The 23,340-nt window shown below is 26.6% G+C and overlaps 1 protein-coding gene and 1 long non-coding RNA gene across 11 annotated transcripts in view; one reads left to right on the forward strand and one right to left on the reverse strand.

The window, feature by feature from the left end:
• Positions 1–23,340, reverse strand: part of LOC100872091 (potassium channel subfamily T member 2) — a 176,208-nt gene that overhangs the window by 19,918 nt on the left and 132,950 nt on the right. For 7 of the 8 annotated variants that reach the window (XM_086910732.1, XM_086910725.1, XM_086910731.1 and 4 more), the window contains exons 4-9: positions 21,949–22,147; positions 13,819–13,893; positions 10,626–10,709; positions 10,454–10,548; positions 2,282–2,465; positions 143–307 (exon numbers count right to left, since the gene is read on the reverse strand). In XM_086910732.1, the coding sequence (XP_086766858.1) occupies positions 143–307; positions 2,282–2,465; positions 10,454–10,548; positions 10,626–10,709; positions 13,819–13,893; positions 21,949–22,147 (802 nt within the window). The remainder of the gene's footprint in view (positions 1–142; positions 308–2,281; positions 2,466–10,453; positions 10,549–10,625; positions 10,710–13,818; positions 13,894–21,948; positions 22,148–23,340) is intronic. The other variant, XM_086910726.1, reaches the window with a different exon arrangement.
• LOC147657219 (uncharacterized) overlaps positions 2,553–23,340 on the forward strand; it is a 40,601-nt gene continuing 19,813 nt past the window's right edge. Inside the window, exons 1-2 of one of the 3 annotated variants that reach the window (XR_015292731.1) lie at positions 2,553–2,737; positions 10,458–10,694. This is a non-coding gene — a long non-coding RNA (uncharacterized LOC147657219). Of the gene's footprint in view, positions 2,738–10,033; positions 10,231–10,457; positions 11,034–23,340 lie in introns of those variants that run through there. The other 2 variants (XR_015292733.1, XR_015292729.1) reach the window with 2 other exon arrangements.

The raw sequence follows: 23,340 nt of genomic DNA on the forward strand, positions 1-23,340 counted from the left end.
ACAAGTTGGTTACGTCTTATAGAGCGTTCAAGTCCACGATACGAGGAATTACTAAAGTCGATTTTGTGAATTTTGAAAACGTTAGACAGAGAGAAGCGGAGAAATCGAGAGTGAAGAGTAGTTGGACGATCAAATTTCTCACCTGTAGAAGGGGATGGGCGTAAAATTCATTTAGAAAATCCATGATAGTGTCGGCTTGCAGCGTTGTACTGCATACCACCACGTGTTTCTCGCTTTGCGCTCGATGCGAGGAATACGAGCCACCTAGTTTTTGCCTTTCCATCCACGTGAATGCCAACTGTTCGAACTGTCGCATATAAATAAATCTTCGTATTAGTTATTTACTAGCCATCTCTTTGTCAAAATGAAATAATAAAATGAAGATTTATTATTTTATTTTAACAATGATGAGGAGTGAAAATTTTTGTCGCGCGTAATAAATTTAAAAAAGATATTTTACATGGTACGTTGCAATTAAAAAAAAAATTGACGTATACAAATTTTAATATTAATTTTGGCGTATAAAAATGTGAAAAAATTGCTAAATTTATCTATTTTCTGACATTTTTATAGCCTCGATTTTTTTTATTTCCATCATCAAATTTCCCGAATATTCGAAAATTGAGAACTGTATAATACCATTCCAAAAAAAGAAATGGTAAAAATTATTCTTTGAGGGACCAAGAGATATTGAAAAAATTCTTCAAAAATTTGAAGATTCGATATTAATTCAAAAGATTTAATTTATTCTACTCGTGTATCCTAAGATTTCTTTTCGTCAGAGTATTGGTATCGACAGATCTGATAGATGAATCGCAGAGTTATTGTTATTATTGCAATCAGTGCCATCGATCGACAGCTTACCCTTTGATTACTGTCATTAGTCAATGATCTCGGTCAACAAGTGAGATAAGGCAGTGCTTGGGTTACACTCTATCATTAAGGGATTTAATTAAGCGTTTCTCGACAACCAGAATTAATTACATTGCTCGCAATAAACTGGAATTTTACTAAATTATTGACAACGGAGGTGACGATAAAATTTGCATACAATATTATTCGCTTTTACGTACGTAGCATAATGTATTCCTGGGTTTATTGCAGGAATGAAGCCATTTTTGAATCATTAATGAATGGTTGCGTCTTTCATTTATAGTTATGTTCATAATTAAAGAAATAGTTAGAATATGTTGCATAGATACTTTATGCAATTGAAATTATATATGTATATACGTGTTGTATTAAAAATTATTAATGTTTTATGAATTTTAAACCTTAGAATTTTGTTATTTTTAAAACTTCCAGTGATTATTTTATTATTTATCTAAAGTATAAAAAATTTTAATTTTTAGTTTAAATTAAATTAAATAAATTTCTGAATATTTTGGAATTAAAAATGTACAAATGTAGTATACTTTATATAGAATTTTATAAAAATCAAAATAATGGAAATTTTTATTTTGCAAAATTTCAATACTAAATTAATGGAATTTTATTTTTATAGAATTGCAATAAAAAATAGTGGAATTTTATTTATGCAGAATTTCAACACTAAAGTAAGAGCAATTTTATTTTGCACAATATTTCAAAAATAAAAATACTGAAATTTTATTTCACAGAATTTTGTTCATATAACGTTTATTTGACGTCAAATAAAGTTAATTAACTTCTCTTGCACTTAAAACTCTCTCGCCATGATCGGTCTTCAGGATTTTCAGATAAAGATCTCGAGGGAATCGATAATACTTTTACGATCGTCGAAGAACGCCATTTTCATCATTAACATCGTCACTAAAAGAGAAATAAAGTGTCACACGATGCTTCTCAAGTGACAAATAATCGAATATTTACTTTGAAAAACACAAAATTGTGTTAAGTACTGTGAGTATAATCTACGAGAATTTTTTCTAATTTAATTATTTATTATTAAATCTAATTATAAGAAGCATTAAATAATTATATAATATTTAATTTCAAATTTCTCAACTTTACTCCCATATTTTTTATAATCACATAATTAATTCCATTTCAATTAAATAATTATAGGAATTATTTAATTTCTTTAATCTCTGATTAATTAATTTTCTTTTTTTAACTTATATTTATAAACACAAAAGATCCTGAAAAATATTGTTTAACCATTTATGAAAAATATATTTTCAATTCCAAGGATATCTTATTAAAAGAGTATAATAAACTGAACTAAATATTTCAACTAAATATAAAAAGTATATATACATAAAAACTTTTCATCTAAAAGAATTCAAAATGGAACACGTACCTGAGTGGGCAGAACGATGAGAGCAACGCAGATCATAATGACCATGTAAAGTTGGGAGGGCCAAATGTCAGGTACAAAGTCACCGTAACCAACTGTGGAAAATGTCACTACAACGTAGTATGTGCTTTGGAACAAATTTAGATGCCTGTGCCCAGCTCTCTGGAAGTGTTGGATCCCGCATACGCTAAAACAATTCGAATTATTGTACGGTTACGGCGTCGCTGTTCTCAGTCACGTGATCACTCCGCCATATTGAAATTATCACCGCGTTCTAACCGGGCGAATAATTCTGTCTGTTTTTCGTTTCACGATTCTTTTGAACTGTGATGATGTGAAAAATTGGCAATATTTTTCAGAGATCGAAAGAATTATTGAAATTATTGCGAGCTTTTTCAGTGTCGAGGAGGTAATGGAAATCGTTCAATGTTGAAGGATTGTTTGGCAAAAGCGAACAAGGTACGTTTACAAACGACTCGATTCTATTATGCATGCGGCCTCGTTTTCATATCTCGGTTTATATTTGTGCGAATTCTTTTTTTTTTTCTCTCTTTCTTCTCTCTCGTGATGTTTGAGCAACTATTTTTATACTATTGTAATGAGGTGATTGTATAATGAATTCTTTTTTTTTTTTTTTTTTTTTTATGTAGAAATAGTGATTCTTTTTAATGATCTTGTAAAAACCTACGATACATCGAAGAAAGTTTATTGTGTCATGAGTTTAGAAATATTTAAAGAGTCTTTTATGTGATTTTCTGAATAATTATAACACTTTTATGTTCACAATTGACGTTATAATGAAAAATTTTAATTTATCCTCAGCCGGTATAATGGATCGCCGAGTTTCAGGTGATATTTTCATTACGTAAAAACGTTTAAATATTCGAAGTATCTTACTCTGTATAATAAATTGGCGACTACGACAAATATTTCAGAATCGTTTCAGATTTTTTTTAAAGTTCAAAACTTTAAAATAAAAAATTAGATTAAAGAATGAAAGAGCCATTATCCAAATAGTTATGGTACTAAAAAATCATATTACCGACGGAAGATTAAATTTAATGTAAACAAATGTTCATTTCGATAAAATGCTATTATTAATTAATAACATAACATATTTTATTGCATTACGTATTTTTAACAAAAATACATATAAAATTGATGATCTACTTAACAAAGTTCAGACAATTATTAACAATTATCAATTTCGATAGTACACTTTGATTCACCATTTTTATTTGTTCATATAGACAACTCGATCAAAAAAAAAAAAAAAGAATAAAACAAAAAAAGATTGAATAGTGAGACGAACGATATTGCTTTTTTAATTGGACGGATTTCGATTGCGTGAATCTGCGGCCAAAAAAAAAAAAAGGAGAAAAGAAAATAGTTCACAATCACGCTCCCCTCGTTTTAATAAATGTATCATTTTGTAAAATTATTTGCATGCTTGTTATACATTTGCGATATCGATAGTGTGATATCAATTTTATCAGTTTATTTTTTACAATTTAAAATTTCAACGCCTTGAAATTAAGGCGTAATAATTTTTAATTTAATTTTTTATATCCAGATTATTAACATCTTGAAGAGTTTAGTATGAAAATATCTATTATAAAAATTTAAAGATAATTGGCAATGAAGTACGAGAAATTTTTTCACTTTTTACAAATTTATTTTTTCCTAGAATTTCAGAATTTAAAGCTTCATTATCTCAAAGCTAATTAGCAATATTTTTTTAATATATTTGTAAGTTGATTTTAAAGATCAAAACAAATGCAAAAATTGATATACGAAAATATCGGTTAATACTTTTTTTTTTTATTAAGTTACAAAGCAATAGAATGAGAAGATAATTCTATCTTTATCGCACCGCTGTCTCGTTCTATGTTCGTCTCGCTTCGTCTAACACAAACTTAAATCGCCTATAACTTCATAAATGAGCCTCGACTGACATTCTCGTATACCAACTTTTCTATTTGTTTTTACTTCTAGAATCGATCCTCTAAACACGATTGAACGTATCAACATTCTTTTTCAAGGATTTAAAAATTTAATTACGCGATTCAGCGACATAAATTATTTTCGTTGATTCATCGTCATTACAATATTGATTTTGATCGATTTCCTCTCGATGAAAATGATTAACTGATTGATTCAATTTTGTATGGACGAGTTGAAATTCATAGCCGACATTTTTATTTAATTGGTAAAATGAATAAAATGAATATGTATTGAATTTGTAGGAAAAAAGATATTGGAACGATATTGAATCGTGGATTGAATGGATTTGAATAGATCCTTCATCGAATGATTTTACTTTTAATAACTTTAAACAGTTTAAGTGGAATGGAATGAAATAGTAAAAACAAATGTAGGTCAAATTCAAAAAAAAAAAAAAAAAAAAGATACTAAAATTTTTATCCAATTTGTTTTCGTCAAATTTCTATAAAAATTGAAATTTATTTTCAATCTTGTTCAATATTGTTATAATCCTTTAAATATTTTCATAATTTTCATTAATTAATTTTCCTTATATAATCTAGATATATTAGGTTAGGTTAAGTTAAATTAGGTTAGGTTAACTGTATAGGTTTTAAATCCAATTCAAATTAATAATGGCTCGTTTATTACGTAAAATTTTAATAAATAGATCAATTCACGAGTCACGAACAATCTCATCATGATATCTGATGACGAAATATCAACGAGGAAATTAAAAATGCAAATTTAGTAACTCGACGACATATATTAAGGAGGAAGCTCTTAGAGGATTAAAGTAATGCGCATTCTGCAACTTCTTAATTTGATTTTTTTTTTTCGTGTGACGTTCCTTCTGATTTATAAATAACGCGAATTTTAATAACGGAGAATCTGCAAAACTTCGCGAGAGATACGAAATTTAAAAACTGCTTACCAGATTATGATCTACTTTTAACATTTCAATTAACGTATTTGTTACACGATTATTTTTCTTTTTTTAAAATAATTTCATTCTTTCGTTTAAATATATATCTATATACATGTTAGAATTTTGATCAAACTTTGTTCCAAACTATTTTGAATAATCGATAATTGCATTTATATTTTTAAATATTATTTATTATTAGCACAAAATTACTATTAGTAAGTATGAAGGCTTGAGAATGGTAAAAGAACTTTTGTATTGGAGGATTTGTTGATAAAAAATAAAATTACATTTTTATGAAACTAATTTTTCTAATAATTGTCTTTCCTAAATTTATTTAAAGAAAAAGGGGGAAAAAATACAATTTTTAAAGAGAAGTGATTGCATTTTCTTTGATAAATTTTTCTAAATAAAAATATAATTTTCAAAAGGAATGTATTCAATAATTTTTCTTAAAAATTTCCTTATACATACATTTCTCGAACAAAATTCACTCCAAAATAATGCAACATTTATTTATAGTCACATTTTTATTTACTCCAAAAGAATCCAAATTAAATTTTAATAAAAAAATCCAATAAAAAGATTTTTTTTTAAATTATTACTATTTTTTATTCCAAAATAAAAATATAATTTCCAAAATATCCAAAATATAACATGAAAATTCATTCATAACCAAGTTTCAATTATTCCAAAAGTAAAAAATAATATCATTTCCAAAAGAATTCAAAACATTTCCTCAATATTTTTTTTTTTTCAACGCAAAATGAATTTAGTACTCATTTACAGCCACGTTATTCCATCCATCTTAAAGAACATAGACAATACGCTAACCCTCTGCCGCATTATCAATATTGATTCAGCATACGGTTTGCTCGTTCAACTCTGAGAATACAGATTATGCCAGAGATATATTCTCCCCCTTGTAAACTCCACGAGTCTATTCTATTTCTGACGAAGTGTATCGGCGATGCTATACATCTTGGAAACGCGACAACCTTATACGTAAGGCGAATGTCAACCGATTTTCACTGGAACAGTGATATAGGCAAATGTATGGCGCGACGCAATAACTGGACCAGAAAGATAATAAATCTCGCTAGCTTACCTATTTTGCATAATTTTATATATTCAAATATGCGTGTATCATTTATGTTGATAGTGGATTTTGGACTTTCTTAGTTTCTTTATGTATGAAATGTAAATTGATAAGTGAAAGTGAATGAAATTGAGATTATTGGATTTTGAAGTTGTATAAATTTTTGTTGTTTATTTATTTCAATTGAAAGTGTAAATTTAATATTAAGGAACAAAGATAATGAATATAAATATTCTGGTTTTAATTTTTTTTAGAGATTAATAGGATATAGATTATGTTTTATAACAATTTTTGTGGATTTGCTTTTTTTGTGATTTGATTTTAGAGATTTTGGCTAAAAATTAATATTTACAGATTAAAAATAATCAATTTTTTAAATAAATTTTGATTATTAATCTATTTATTAAAAGTTTAATAGAAGTAAAGAAATAGGTAAAGATAACTATAGTTTTTAGATTTTTTTATAGATTTAGAATTGTTATAATTTTTTTAATACTATTGAAAAATTTATTGAGACATATGTAAAATTCTATTAGAAGTAATTTATTAATTTTTAATTTATTATATTTTAAAGAAGAAAAGAAACATGAAGTGAAAAATATTTAATCAGTTTCTATATTTGAAATTTCCACTTTTAGATATTTATAGATTATCATCAAATGATAAAACATTTTTATTTTTTTAAAGAAGATAATATCAAAATTGAATTTTGATTTTTCATTGAAAACAATCATATTTATTATTTTCTTATTTAAGTAAACTGACTGAAATAATACAATACATGCAACATCGAGTATAAAAGAATTACTAAAGTTTCAATCATTTGATTGAAATTTATGCATCTCACAAAAAAAAACAAAGCAAGTTTAAGTTTTTCTTTTAGCATTATAATTAAACTAAATTTCGAATAAAATTCAAATGATTATTTATTAAAATTTATTCATAGCCATTATAATTGATCCTTCCTATAATTCTTCTTACTTAATTGTGGTTATGCTTTGAATAATAAATTATCGAAGTTAATTTTATTCCTAACCTCAACTATTCAATTTCGCCTATCTATGCACGGCAGCCAACGTGACGACGGCAAACACCCATGTCGCATTCTTCTTCCCAAAATACTTTACAAAGTCTAACTATACTCGATTCCTTTCGACAACTTGTTTCCATTACCCCCTATATCCATCCTCCTCCTTAGAGAAACGACTTCCGAGCAATGTCGTGATCGAGGAACGGTGGCAAGGGCGAGCTTACAAGTACACGACTACTAGAATTACACCGTAAATAATGAATCAGGACGATCGATAGCGATCCATCTGCACGAGCCACCACGATTACTTATTTAACATCCGTCCCACATTGCTGATCCAGGTCAATCGGTCTCATCCTTTCGCGACACGATTGAGATCCTTACTTCTTATTTTCTGAGATGCGAAATGAGACATGTTTAATGTTAATCCTATTGGAAGATGTAATTTTGTCGTGTTTATTTTGAATAACTTTGAAAATGAAATATCTTGTTTGATTTTAAACAAATTTTAATATTTCGAAGAAAATATACATCGAGTGAAAATATTTGGATCTTGGAAATGCTGTATTATTTATTTTATCCTTATATCCTTACATTTTTTGAAATGTAATTTCATATTAAATAAGACACTAATATTAACTCTGTTGAAACGTGTAATTTCATTCTGGTTTTTTTTTTTTTTTTGCGTATGACTTTAAAAATAAAATATTTGGATCTTGAAATATTGCCTTATTTAATCTGTTTGAATAATATGCGAAATATTATTTCACTTATTTCACATAAGATTGCAATCCTTACTTATTTTCGAGATAATATTTTGTTCATAAATCAAGAAATCCGAAATTCATCAACTTATAACAATAAGATAATTATATACGAATTTTTCTGCGTCGAGAAGAAAATTTAAAAATAATCAAATATATATATGTAATACAAAATCAATAATAATTTTTCGTTATTCGTCTATGATATGTAAAAATATTTTTAAAATCAATAGGATTGAAACGAATCCAGGTTTGAAGTATCTTTCAAAAGTATTGTACGTTGCTGGTAAGTTGACACTCGCAAAAAATATAGGATCTAGAGATAAGCCAACTCACACAAACATATGGTCACACGCATTCTTATAATTGGCTGGACTCATCACATCTATTAACTACCACCAATACGTATGTCAGTGTATATTATGTTTGGTGAGGCAAGTGGCTTACCGTCCGCAGTCTCCGAGTGTCAAGTTACCATGACACTATAAGTCTATTTATGCTGTTCACTGTAATTAAACGCGAGACGATACAAACAACAACAAATTTAACCACTAATTTTCAAGTCCTCGAGTGAATTACAGTGTATTTCAGTGATTGCAATAATTGTGAAAATTTTCTTTGTTAATCAAGTTTCGTTAACGAAGCTTTCTGTCCTTCAAAGCTTCCACAATTTTTCAATTGTTAATGTGTATCGTTCGTACTCGAAAACTCGTAATAACAATAACACATCGAAGAAGCAATTTCATGGAAAACTAAGTAATATTTAAAAATAAGTGGAGTGAAAGAAGAATTAAACTTGTCATAATTCTTAGGAAATTAATGTAAACGAAATTAAATTTTAATCCTATCGAGTTGGAATAATTTCCATAAAATAAAGAATTCTACAAAGGAAGAATTGATGAAAGCATATGTGAAACTATACATATTCTTCGATTTGGTTAATTTTCAAGTTTTCTGAAATATTGCTAAACACAGCTATCTATGAGATTCGATAGAAAATTAATTTCGTTTACTGGCTGGCAATTTTGCATTTAGATTGCGGAACACGAAGTTTCTATTCTATACAGAAAATTGAATGCTTAAGAGGTAATTGTTTGCTTGGGAATTCAACGTTAAAAATACGTCTCTCTGCTTTATTTACTACTTCATTTTCAAAATTATTTTTCCTTTAATATGAAAATAAATTCTGTTTCCAATAAAAATGACGAAGACAATATTTTTAAACAATGATTAATTAATTAATTAAATTTTAAAATTCGAAAATTCTAACCTAAATTCTTAGACTTTGGAATCTCACGTGAGAAGCTTTTCACAAGTTTTGGCTTATGAATAGTAATACAAATGATAGTTAAACAAAAAATTCAAGGATTTCTAAATAGAACTATTTGTTCTGATTGATAAAGTTGCCTCTTTATTAAAATAATGTGATATAACTTATATGCAAGTTATACCTGGTTTAGATATAGGTAACATAAATAATGGTTGAAAATAGAATAGGAATGAAAGTTAACCAGCATGAAGATAGAATTGTAATTCGTTTCAATGAATGAGTTCTGTTATGTGAAAGAAAAATTAAAATTATTAATTAAAGAAAGGAATTATTGCACTGCAGAGATGATTATTTTTTTGTTAGTGTTTGTGCATTTGTACAAAAATATTGAAAAATGTGACAAAATATAAATAATATATAAATTAATATATAAATTACATTAATTAATATATAAATTAATATATAAATTATATTAATATATAATAGTAATATATAAATTAAATTAATTGTTGTAACGTTGAAAGGAAACAACTTTTTGTATTTATAAAAATTTGTTAATTCTATTATTCTATTAATCGTTTAATTGATAAATTTTGTCAAAGAGAAAGATATAAGGAAAAAGAAGGGTAATGAGATTATTAATATTACAGCTAAAACATTATAGCTTTTTTTTTTTTTTTTAAGAGAAACACCAAACTTTGTTCATCGCAAGGAATGGAGTTTGTTAGCATTCCAAACTTCGTTAGGAATCGTAATTTGAAACGAGAAATAGAAGAAAGTGTTTGGAAAATTAATAAATTTGCATATTTGTCTAAATATTTGCGTTTGAAGTGGAAAATGCTAATTAAAGAAAAGGCAAGCTGAAAATTATTCCAACCAGAGTAAGATAAACCGAGGAATATTTTAATTTATACAATTGGAGAGAGAGAGAGAGAGAGAGAGAGAGAGAGAGAGAGAGAGAGAGAGAGAGAGAGAGAGAGAGAGAGAGAGAGAGAGAGAGAGAGAGAGAGAAGTAAAAAATATTTTATCAAAAAACATTTCATTTTTCTAATTTTACTGCATTTCACACGTATAAAATTTAATAAACAATTATTTTCTACTCACCTAGTAAAGACAAGGCACAGTAACGTAGCACTAAGGATCATAAGTTGTTGACTCAAAGCTGATTGAGATTTTTGCATAGCTCTGTGCAGATCGTTCTGAAAAAAAAAAATGCAATAATTGAATGAAATGAAAACGAAGGATTTCTTAGTAAAGGTACGTGTCAATTACTTACGAACATATTTTCCAAAGAATGTTTCGCCAACCAACAATTTAGGAACACCGGAATGAACAGATTTCGCATTGGTGGATAAAGTAGCTGGAAATACAATTTAAAACGTATTATTATTGCAACATTTCAATTATTATTATTATTACAACATAATAGTATAAAATAATAATAATCAGACGAGTAATCCATTACTTTTGAATTGTTAATATTAATTACTAATTTATTCTATAAGATTATAAAAGATTACAACTTAAATTATATAACAATATAAATAGTCTATATTATTTGTTTGATTACTTGTCTGTCTATAACCAGTACAATTTATCCAGATATTATTGTGTGTCAAATTATTTATTTAATCATGATTAGTTTGTTTTAAAATATAATAGTAATTAAAGAAGTAGTACAGAATCATTAGACAAATATAATGGACTTCCCATAATTTTTGATTTATTAAAGAACTAATATTAAATATTAAAAACTTATTCTATAAGAATGTAAAAGATTATAACTTAGATTGTAACTATAATATAAATAAGTCTATACTACTTGTTTGATCATAGCTAGTTTGTTTCACTTGCCTGACCGTACGTACACTTGTACTACTTATCCACTTACTAAATCATGTCAAACTATTTATCTAATCATAACTAGTTTGTTCTAAAACAACAGTTAAACAAGTAGTATAGACCGGAATCATGATTGGACAATGGATTTGCTATAATTAGACAAGTAATCTATCTCTTTTGATTTACCAAAGAACTAATATTAGTTACCAATTTATTTTGTAAGAATATAAAATGTTAGAACAACTTAGATTTATATCAACTTATAGACAAATAATCCATACTATGGATGACTTATTCTATTGTCTGAACATAACTAGTATATTTATATTCTTTGTATACACTTCTGATCAAATCATTGATTTATACTACTTGTCCAACTATGATACTTGATTGACTTCAAAACATGGCTAGAAACTTCAGTGAGTTATTTAGGTATTTTATGAGCTAATTGAAGCTTATAGGCTGTCGATTAAATGATCATAATCATGAATTATCATCGTAATTATCTAAAGTGAAAGAATTATATTAGAAATTTTTCCTTTACAAATTCTTTTTTTTTTTTTTTTTCTTAAAATAAAACTCGTTAGGAAATATAATTATGCTCATAAGTCACGAATAGCTAGCTTGTCATGTGATGTAAATGCTGACCTAAAAAATGAAAAATTTATTCCACTTATTCCCACATAATTGTTAAGAATCCAATGCATATAAAATAATAAGAATAATAATAAGAATAATTAACTTCTCGACTTATAAATTAATATTAAATTAAATGAAATTTTCCACGTGTTAGATACCATGATACAAATATTTTACACTCGATTACATTTACAAGAAGCAACCAGTTGGGATTTATCGACCTGGTTGGTGACACAAAACTAATGAGTCTAAGCCAATTAAATTCCTCGTAGCACGATCCTCTGGTGCTATTCAATTCTATTCAAGCTAAAATCAGAATTAGTTCGAATAAAATATAGATCGATATTTGAAAATTTTATTAAATTTATAAAGAGAAACGGTTAAAAATTAAAAATCTTCGTTTTAATTATTTGGTGAATAAAAAATTAAATAACTGTTAATATTCTTTTATCAAATTTTAATTTTAAATTATTATTTAGAATCATTCAAAATAACATTAAAGAAAAATTACAATTGATTCTATTCGTTTTAATCATTGATTATTATCACTAGTACTATTTATCGACAAATCATTCATCTATTTATATCAATATTATTATACCAGGAAGTAATTTTAATTAATTTTTCAAATTATTACATTCATAAAATATTATATTTCAATATTTCAATAATTCAGACTTTATAATTTCAATATTTTATATATCCTTTGTCTTTAATCAAGAAATCACATATAAATCACATATGTTTTCAATCATTCAACACAGATCAAAGAAATAGATTACATGTATCTATGTAATCTATGTAAATCTACATTATCTACACATGTATATTTACACTGTATATCCGATCGAGTCGATACAAAGCAACAAGTTCTTTACTTTCTCAGTCGGTATATCGTTAATCATCATAATCGATCATATATCGTTGCAAGTACAACGGAAGAAGGCTCTATTAGTATCTTTTCTTATTGTGTGCCAAAAGAACGTGAAACGTTAGATTTTTATCGTCTGTTTATTGGAATGGAACTAAGAAAATCGCGGTCGGAAGACATTTTCTTCTCCAGAGTTTCTTATCAACCAGCGTCTAAATGAACCGTTTTATAGCTCTATGTACTTTCGAGCCAACTACTTTGGAAAATGTAATGGCCAATATTGCTTATCCATCCTTGATATAACTTATAGGTACATCCTGCTTATACTATACGTAAAATATTGATGCGTTCTCGTTTATCGTTTTTCCTTGTAATCTTATTTTTCGTTGTAAATGTTTTAGGAAAAATTTGAGATCTTTTTAGAGGAATAAAATTGGATTTATTTAGTTTAACGATTTTATATGTTTAAATAAAACATAACTCGTTTTAATAATTAATTCTTTCTTTAATTGGAATGTAATAAATAAAATAATAAAATTGTAAAAGTTGTAGAAAAATAATAATAAAATAGAAAAAATAGAAAATAGTAAAATATGTTATTCTAGTATATTATCATATTTGTTATATTATTTATTACATTTCTAATAAAAAAATCTATTAATTTCAGTGTCTAATAATTTCAATTTTAAAAATTTTACTTTCTATATTTAAGCTAAACAAAATTATAATACTTCAATCAAATTTTTACAAATATTTAATTAATATTTTATATCTAAATTATTTTACAGCTATTATTTAAATATTTATTCTCACTTTATATTTTAAATAAATAATTATAATAATTTATCTATTATAACTATATTTATAATCAAGAAACAAACTAATCATTCTTAATTTTTTTTATAATTTTTATCTTTTAAAATGAATAGATTGAAAACTAAAATCAATAAGCAATAAATTTTTTCAAACATATTTGCATAAAGATTAAATAAAAACTACAAAAAAAGCTAAAAGCTACAAATTCACAAATGATTTTTAACTTTTTTACATATATTGTACATTGAATAATTTAATTTATCAAATAAATAAAAAAATTACAAAAAGATAAATGACTCACCGTGATGGTGAATGGAATTGTGTTGACCAACTCGAGGATGAAGTGGAAAGAGAGAAGCTGCTGCCAGACGTTTCCCTGTGGACATGACGAGGACAGCTCAAAAAACCCAGCGACAATTTAAAGAAAAATGCTGAGTGCATTAAAAGAAGAAAACGTTGCACGAACAATATCAAAAACAGTCGTTCTGCATTTTCAATTTCATCATCGTCCACGTAGATTATATTTAATTTGTGTTTGTCAACGATTTCCAAAATGTTATCTTTAAATCAACAGGTGCCTGCTTAATTATCAAAAAATTTAATATTCACTCCCTTCTCTCTCTCTCTCTCTCTCTTTTTCTGAAATAGCGAATTAAATAAATGTTAATTAACCATAGCACAAATTTTGTAATTGCTCGGTTTCCTGTAGCAAAATCATTTGCAATAATGATGATTTAGAATTTATAAATATTTCAGAATAATTAGTAAATTCATAAATTAAAAACATTTGAATAATTTAATAAGAGAAATTAATTATGGCAATGTTATATTTTTGATTATGCAAAATTTGTAACTTATCATATTTGTATGGCTTTTATTATTTTTATGATTTTTTAATTTTATCTTAACTTTTAATTTTACGTTACATTAGAAATTTTATATTAATTTCATTTCATTTACAAAGAGAGAATTGTAACGTTATATAATTTATTATAAAATTCCTAAAATTACATCTTTGTGATTGACAATTTGTGTAAAAACATTTTAATTGAACTGTTAAATGTTAAGTACAAAAATTTTGAAAAATATTTTATAAAAATTATTAAAACATATATGTACGTAGGTGGAACATTATCTACAAGACCATCATATCTTATATAATTTCTAATTATATGGTGTTTGGAACTGAAACAAGATTTTAAGGTTACGTATAATTCTGAAAAAATCTTTTAACTTTTTAAGCAATTTAACAACAATATATAAATTCTATTTTCACGTATCATAATTATATATTGGAATATAATAAATTATTTTTACAAATAAAGAATTTATTTCCTCCTTTGATTATTAAAATTTGTTCATGTCTAATAATGAATCGTTAAAAATGCAAAAAGGTTTTTTAAAAATGTTCTTCGTTAGTAAATTTATCGCAATTGAAAGGAACAATAAAATCTCTTAATTTCTCTCTCTAAAATTTACTGCTGCTTTAACTGCCGTAAAACTCCAAATTGGGACAACTATTTAATACAAAAGTTTATCTGCACAAAGCTTACTGTAACACGTTGGATGGAAAATTCTTATGTAAAGCAAAGGGAATCTAAGTAAATATATATGTAGGTAAGTGTGAAATATCGAACTCAATAGAATTTTTATTGCACAGTAAATATACGTTCCTAACCTTACATTGAATTTATTCGATATTTAAATATAATTAAAAATTAATAGATACCATATCTATAAAAAAAATTTTGGATTGGTAAATATTACATTATTATTATTATTATTATTATATATAATATTCTTTGAATTCTGATAATTTTCATTCTCTAAAAAAAAAAAAAAAAAATATATATATATATATAAGAAAAAATCGAGAATGATTCTGTGTATCTTTAGATTTGTGACGAGGCAGAATTTTATAAATGTCTCTCGACTTCTCTTACAAGCAATATTAAAGTTTGAAGGAGATTTAGACGATAACCTCTTCGAAACGTTTGTGCAATAAAGGCTCCCACTTTTATATATTACGGAAAACAGAATTATACGATACAAAAATATATTATAATAATGGATGATAATTCTATTTTACACGTAATCTGTGTTTTAATTTAATGACTAATGAGTTGCGGTTTGAGAATGGACATATGAGACAATTACTACTCTAATTATCTACACGTTGATTAAAGTTCTGCGGTTTGCGATTCAATGTATATATTTTACATTATATTTATTAGAAAAACTTGTATTTTTTTTCTTTATATAAACTTGAATTTAATAAATTCAATATAACATTGCTATATAAAAATCGAAGAGAATTCTCAGTGATAAATGGACAACAAAAAAAAAATAGAAACAAAAAAAAACAGTTGTAAAACGACGCAATGAAATCCAAAATGTATACTGATGAGAATATTTGAATTGTGGATTCTAACCTAATCTAACCTAATTCGAATATGTTTCGTCTTTCCGAAAAGTTAATAATGTAATCAACTGTCAGAGAATAAGAAACCCACGTGACATGCACGTTCACATCACTCGCCATAGAATAGAAAATTCTCATGACGCATACGTTTACTTCAGCTGCCATACAACAGGAAATTCATATGACAAAATCATACGCGTCAACCACCATAGAATAGGAAATCCATATGACACGTATCCACGTATATTCACCTCAGCTGTCATATAATAGAAAATACACATGACGAAATCAACTGCTGTAGAATAGAAAATTTCTATGCGTATATTATATTACTCGCCACAGAATAAGAAATTCTCATGACATATATTCACGTCATCCGTCATAGAATAGGAAATTCACATGGCGCGATATGTTACACGTCATTACAATAGGAAACTAGAAATATACGTTTTCCTAGATTAAATTAAAAGTATAAATAAAAAATATAAAAGAATTGAAATTGCAATTCAATATTCATCTTGTCTACTGATAAATGATAATTGAAACAAATTTAAAAATTTCATTTTTTGAAGGTTATGTTTTCCAATATTTTTTTCGCAATTTTCGGCTATTATTAGGAGAAAATAGTTAGATTTATTGGCATTGAATCGTGAAATTTTTTTTCATGAAAAATAAAAATTCATCTTGTATGTATTTTATATATTCTATGTTAAGAAACGTTCATTTACGGTAGTCGAAACTTTAACGTTGTAAAATTTATTGAAAACAATGGATAGATTGTTGAATAGGGATTCTGGTAATTTGGCTTCTTTCAGGCTTTAAATATTATTCTTTTGTTAATTGTGTTTTGTGAAACGATGGAGAATTGGAAAATATTTAGGAGTTAAGAATTTAATTCAGTCTTGAATAATAGGTGATATTGTCATTGGTTTTCCTTTTTTGTGTATATGCTTAAAATGAAATCTGTTTAAGTTTTTTATTTTTTACTTTTTTTGAATGAATTTATTTCTTATTTTCTTTTCTTATTTTCTTTTCTTTAGCCTTAAAAGATAGTCTTATCAAGTCTTGAAATAATAAGATAGGTTAGAAAATGAAGATTATCATTTGAATTAATGCCAATATTGATTGACCTTTATAGAAATAGTCAATAATCAATTCCTGAAGAAAAACAGAATTGAAAGATGAAGGGTATTATTTAGCAAACTGATGACAATACTACTGCCTTCAGACAAATAGTCAATAGTCAATTTCTGAGGAAAAATGGGAAACTAAAGATTAATATTTGACAAACTAATGTTAACATTATTTGACCTTCATAGAAATAATCAATAATCATTTTCTGTAAAATAATAGGGTTAGAAAATGAAGATTAGTGAACTGATGCCAACACTAATTAGCCTCTATACAAATAATCAATTCTTAAAGAAAAATAGGATTAAAAAATTATTTAATAAACTGCAGTGACAGCAGTATAGAAATAATTAATAATCAATTTCTCAGAAATAGTAAAATTGGAAATTGAAAATATTTGACAAAATATAATAGTGCTAACATTATTTAGTCTTCATAAATAATTAATAATCAATTTTTGGGAAATAATATACTTATAGAATTGCAAAGTAAACTAACAAATGATATCAACAGTGGTTTCTATCTCCAATAATCACTTCCAAAGATTAAAACTCTTAACAGCAATTCTTATTAAAATAATTGTTGCTACATCATACTACATAAGTAATACATAATTATGCATATAAAGAATTTTTTTTCAATTAAAAGTATCACCAGATCTAATGAGATTTTTATTAAGGCAAAACAAAAGTTTTATAGCATCAGTACATGGTGAATCAACGACGATCTAGGTAGTTATGCTTTTGAAATTTCTCAGGGGCGCTACCGGTACGAACAATTCTTGATTATCACGCTTTACACGATACCAACATGGCATTATCGAGTCGGTCAGTTGTTACAACGTGACGAATCGGGTCGCCATGAATGTTCGATCAGCGGATGGCGTGCCACACGTTGGTCGAGATGCTATCAAAATTCTACACGTGGAAAAGTAAAAGAGCTTTATATTAAAATTCGAATGTGATGAGTGATAATATCACGTGATTTCGACGACGGTAAAAGTTCTGCATGGTAAAATTTCGATTTTATCGATTCTAATCAAAATTTTGTCTTGTTCATTCTATTGTTTTTTAACCAAATAAAAAAAAAATATATATATATTTTATAATCATAAAAGGGAATATAATCGTGAATATAATCGTATAACGTGAGGAAAGATTTATTTTTTATAAATTTAAATGTAATATGTTTGAATGTAATAATATGTTTATGCTATAATTCAAATTAGATAAAAAAAAAATATTCGATTTCTTTTGGGCAAAAAAATTCTTTCAATCAGAAATGAGATTGGAATTTGAAGGTGCATGCGTATTCGAACTTTCATACGTTCTGTTTGTAGTAAGTCTTCCAAAGATTTGTCGGTTTACTTTTGAAGCGAAATGAGGAAAACTTTCGAACGAAAGTCGACGTGTTTCGTGACTGCCTGCAAAATTTTATAGTGCACCTCTGTGAAATTGCATTGGTTTTATATTTCGTGCCTAAACTTTCATATATACGATTTTTATAAGTTGAATTTGATAGGTTATGTGAAAATATCACTTTCACGATGAGATTCCTTTTCTCTTCTTTTATTTACGACATAAGATTTTATAAATAAATTTATTTGAAATTTATGTGTTATTCAGTCGAAATTGCAGAACGACGAATAATTGTAAATATATATATATATATAAACAAAAACTGCAAAGCGTTTCATGCTGATACAAAAAATTTAGAAAATAAAAAAAGTTTCAATGAAGAATAGAAAATTACATTATATTTTGTCATGTGTATTATTTTTATTTAGATTTGAAAAAAAATCTAGAAAAATTTATCAAAAAATTTTATCACATACTACTACATCATTGGAAATAATACATAGAGACATATATGTATATATGTGTTAATATATTGAAACTCCTTTGGAGAATCGATTCTAAAAAATCAAAAACACAAAGATTAATATACAAATTATAAGCGATTTAAATTTATGAAGCGAAATGCAAATATAAGATGGCGCTGCAGTGTGACAGATGCAAAAGTGATTTCTTTTTCTTTCTCGTTTCATCTAATATGAACGTCCAATTGTTTAAATTATTGCGAATATTTATGAATTTATACAAAATTTCCAATGTATAATACGCATTATAATATTAAGCAAATCTCTATTAAAATTCTATCGTATTATAAAAATATTCATAAAATAATTTGATTTTGTAAAAATCGCAGTCTGTTTATAATTTAATGAATAAACTTTAATCGACATTCTTTTGTATCAACTTTTCCATTTGCTTTTTGCAAAATCAACATCATATATATATATATAATTATTGTAATTCTAAATTTTACAACAACATACATAATAATCAACAACATAATACATCAAACGTAACAAGACTTTTTAAGCATCAAAACAATCTTTTTAACAAACTTAATTCTCATCTCATAGTTTTTATAACGCTTTTTATTGGAAGAAAAGCTTGCTTCAAATGACTTTGGCTGAATTTTCCATATTGCGCGCGTGAAATAGAAGCAGGAATTTTTCACTCGTGTCAAAACATAGTTTCTTTTCACATTTGCACTAAAAATCACTTTCCTGGAAAAACGTTTTCAGTCATCGAGCTTTGAGAAGAGCTTTTTTGCAAATTTTCACCCGGATGCGCTGAAAAAATTATAATCCTGAAAGTAGAGAGCGCTAGCCTCTCTGAAGCGAAAAGTTTCTATCGGTCTAGCTAGTACCTATAACTTTTCGAATTTTTGGTTACAATCAGTGGTTCTCAACTTGCGAGTCGATTCCAAAGAAAAAGACTGCTGCCATTTTTATCCGACGTTTATCTTTAACGTCTTTATTTATTTTAATTTACATTTCTCGTATTCTACACGAACAATCATCTCGTTCATTAATTCAAAAGCGGCGCAAGTTAAATTTGTTTAATCCTCCATGGGCAACCATGCTTATTCGAATTCAGTTGAGGTCTAACTTAGGTCTCCAGAGGTGTCATCTGGTCTCGTGGCCCCATTGAAAATTAATGTTGACCGACAATCGATCGGTATAGCGCTCGTTTACCATGCCACCGTGTAGATTATCAATCGAGTAGCATAAAAAATGCATAATAAAAAAAAAAAAAAAAAGAAAAAGAAAAGAAAATAGAGAAATAGAATAATAAAATAACGAATAGAAAATGAATTCATTTTCATTTAGACGATGATAATAAAAAAAGTTTTTTATTTCTCAAATTTAATTTTATTATTATTCTAAATTTTGGAAAAAAAAAATTTGAAGAAAATTCTAAAATACTTATTTTAATAATATATACGTATAACCGTATAATTTAACAAGAAATTATAGAAATAATCGTTAAACAAAACTCTTTTTTCAGAAAAAAAATTTAATAACATAATTTCTCTATCGGTCATCAGTGATTCAAGTTCCCTCTGGTGGATTAAAAAATTTTGTCTTAATTTACATACACGTGGGATCAAGCGTCAAATTATTCGAATATTGTAAAATGGTAGCAGCTGGAAAATAGTTGGAAAACACTGGTCAATTGGTGGATCCAATTCCGAGCCTTCGACTTCCGTTTTATTTCATTTAATTCGTTAAGCCAGTGAATTGTTGGCGATTAGGCGAGAGCACACCGACGAATCATGCAGAAGCGAGAGATGAAAAGAGACGCACGCAGAGAGGGAAACGACGACGAGAGAAATGCACGTCGAGGGAGAAGGCAGACGTCATCATGCAAAATAACTCGCTGCTTTATTGTCGCGCAGAAAAGTTTTGAGGAAAATGGGATCCATCGGCGAGTATATTTCGCAGGCAAATGAAATGAAAAGAACATTCGGTTATTTAAAAATTTTTAATATTCATCGGGTGAAATGTATTAATTTATTAATACAACTTGCCGTTGGTTTTTTTTTTAAAATTTGTCTCGAGATAGTGTAGAAATTAAATTAAATATTTGATGTTTGATATGTTTATTAAATTTTTTTATCAGTAAATTTTGAGACAGATGTGGTTTCTTTTTGTAGAATTAAATATTGAAATTTTATCGAATAATTTTTTCAATAGAATGTATTAAAAATTAAATAATAATGATTTTGGTTTTTGAACTCAATCCTTAATCTTAATTTTTCTTCTTTCCTCTGATCAATGATTTTTCTTAACCTAAAAATCTATGATTTCTTGGCAAAACTATATTTTTTTAAAACTATTTATCTACAATTAACTTTCTTATTATAACATAATATAAATAAAGATCATCAAATAGAATTTCTCTCGTAAAATTATCATTAATTAACTTATGATTATATTAATCTTGAAAAGCCACAACACTAAAATCACACGTCCATTTTACCTCTCATTATCGAAATTTGTTCTCTACGTTTCATCTAAAATTCCCTACATTCCTTATCCAAATATTTAATTCCATTCTCGTAGAATAACAAGTGTTAGAGTCACATGAGCTATTTTTTGCTGCACAATTGTGCAAACATCTTCGTTATTTTCGATTCGAAAAACAAGGAAAGACATATCATCGGTCGGTAAAAAATCATATGTAACGACTCTTAACCTAATCCATTCCTATCATATTCGTATGAACTTGAAAGTTGACTTCAGAAATTGTACATAATTATATTTATTTAAAATATAACTATATAATGATATTTTTTTCCTATTACATCGTATATTCTATTTTTTTTTATATTATTTATTTATATAATCGTTGCTTAAAAATGTTTGTGCCAATTTGTGCCAATTTTATTGGTCGTCACGTAACGCGCGAAATTTAAAATTCTGAACTACAATGTTTCTGTGCGACAATAGCGAAACGAGATATTTTCGAGTAACATTTATCGAATATCACATACGAAACGATCTATAAACGAAAAGATGCGTACCTTGTAACCCAGATAAGCGAGTAGCAGCGCTTCCGTAAGAGACACTATTGCCAGGATCACCTGGACGACCCACAATTCCAAAGGCCTTCTCACCCATAAGATCGCGTCCCAATTGATGGTCGGATGTTCCTGGAACTCTTCTTCCGTTAAATTTTGTGACACGAGGAACTCGGTCTTGTTGCCTGGTGTGCAACCGTAACTGAAATAAAAAAAAAAAAAAAAGAAATAAATAAATATCTCCTATTTTTAATTTTATTAGATTATTCTAAAGTCTGTAGAAGATATTCATGCAAAATAAATTTTGTATCAACACGTTGATTAGAGAAATGGAATTTAATACGTAATAAATAGAAATTTATCTTATTGTTAAAATATTATACAACAAGTATTATATTTTGAATATTTTATGCTTTTCATTATATATATATATATATATATATATATATATATATATATATATATACATTTTGTAATTTTTTATACATTTAATTATTTTATATAAATGAATTATAAGTTCATATTATAAATTGTAATAATTGTATTTTCTTTTAAAAACTAACAAGAACAACAATCCTTTTTAATTGGAATATTCCAAACGATAATAACTTATAGGTGACCTGATAAAAGCTGATAAAGTTCGTGGAAACTGGAAATTAAAGCAAATTTTTTAAAAGCATATGCGCTAGTGTTCTAGATAGAATTTTTTGAAAGCATTTGTAGTGATAAAAGATGATTAAAGGAGTAGCAATAATCACATATGAATAATTATATTGTTACTATATATAGGAATTGTAACTTTGAGAAATTGAAAATTAAATATAAATGAAATGAAATGAATTTACTTGATTGTATGTATATAGAATTAGAATGACCGAATTTAATTTCTTAAGATATTTTAACATAGTTAATACTTTTTAAAAATGATGGATAAACAAGAGAGAAATGTTCCACGTTCTATTATTATACGCTGAATCAAGATGCATATTTATTGGAAACAAAACATGGAAAAAACAAAGAAAAAGAAATATTCTATTATTATTTGTTATAAATTGACTCATCACGCTGCGTAAAAAGAAAAATTTTGTTTGCAAAATAATTATTTAATAGACATTCATAATTGAAATATGATTAAAAATATAATATATATATATGTGTGAAAAAGAGAAAAATAAAGAAATAATAATTACAAAGAAAATTACAGCACTGAAAAAAGAAAGAAAAAAAAATAAAAAGAAACATAGAAATACATTGTGCATGAAAGAACGTAAAAGATACAAAATAACATGGAGAAAGGACCCATAGGGAGAGCATAGCTTCAGAGGAAATCCCGAAGGAGTAGACTGTTAGAGGATCCTGATAGCAGAATGAGATATAGTTTCAGCCAGCAAATTC

The sequence above is a fragment of the Apis florea genome, unplaced genomic scaffold (genome assembly GCF_048593485.1).
Source record: "Apis florea isolate Af1SG1 unplaced genomic scaffold, ASM4859348v1 contig_3203_pilon, whole genome shotgun sequence".
Classification (NCBI taxonomy): Eukaryota; Metazoa; Arthropoda; class Insecta; order Hymenoptera; family Apidae; genus Apis; species Apis florea.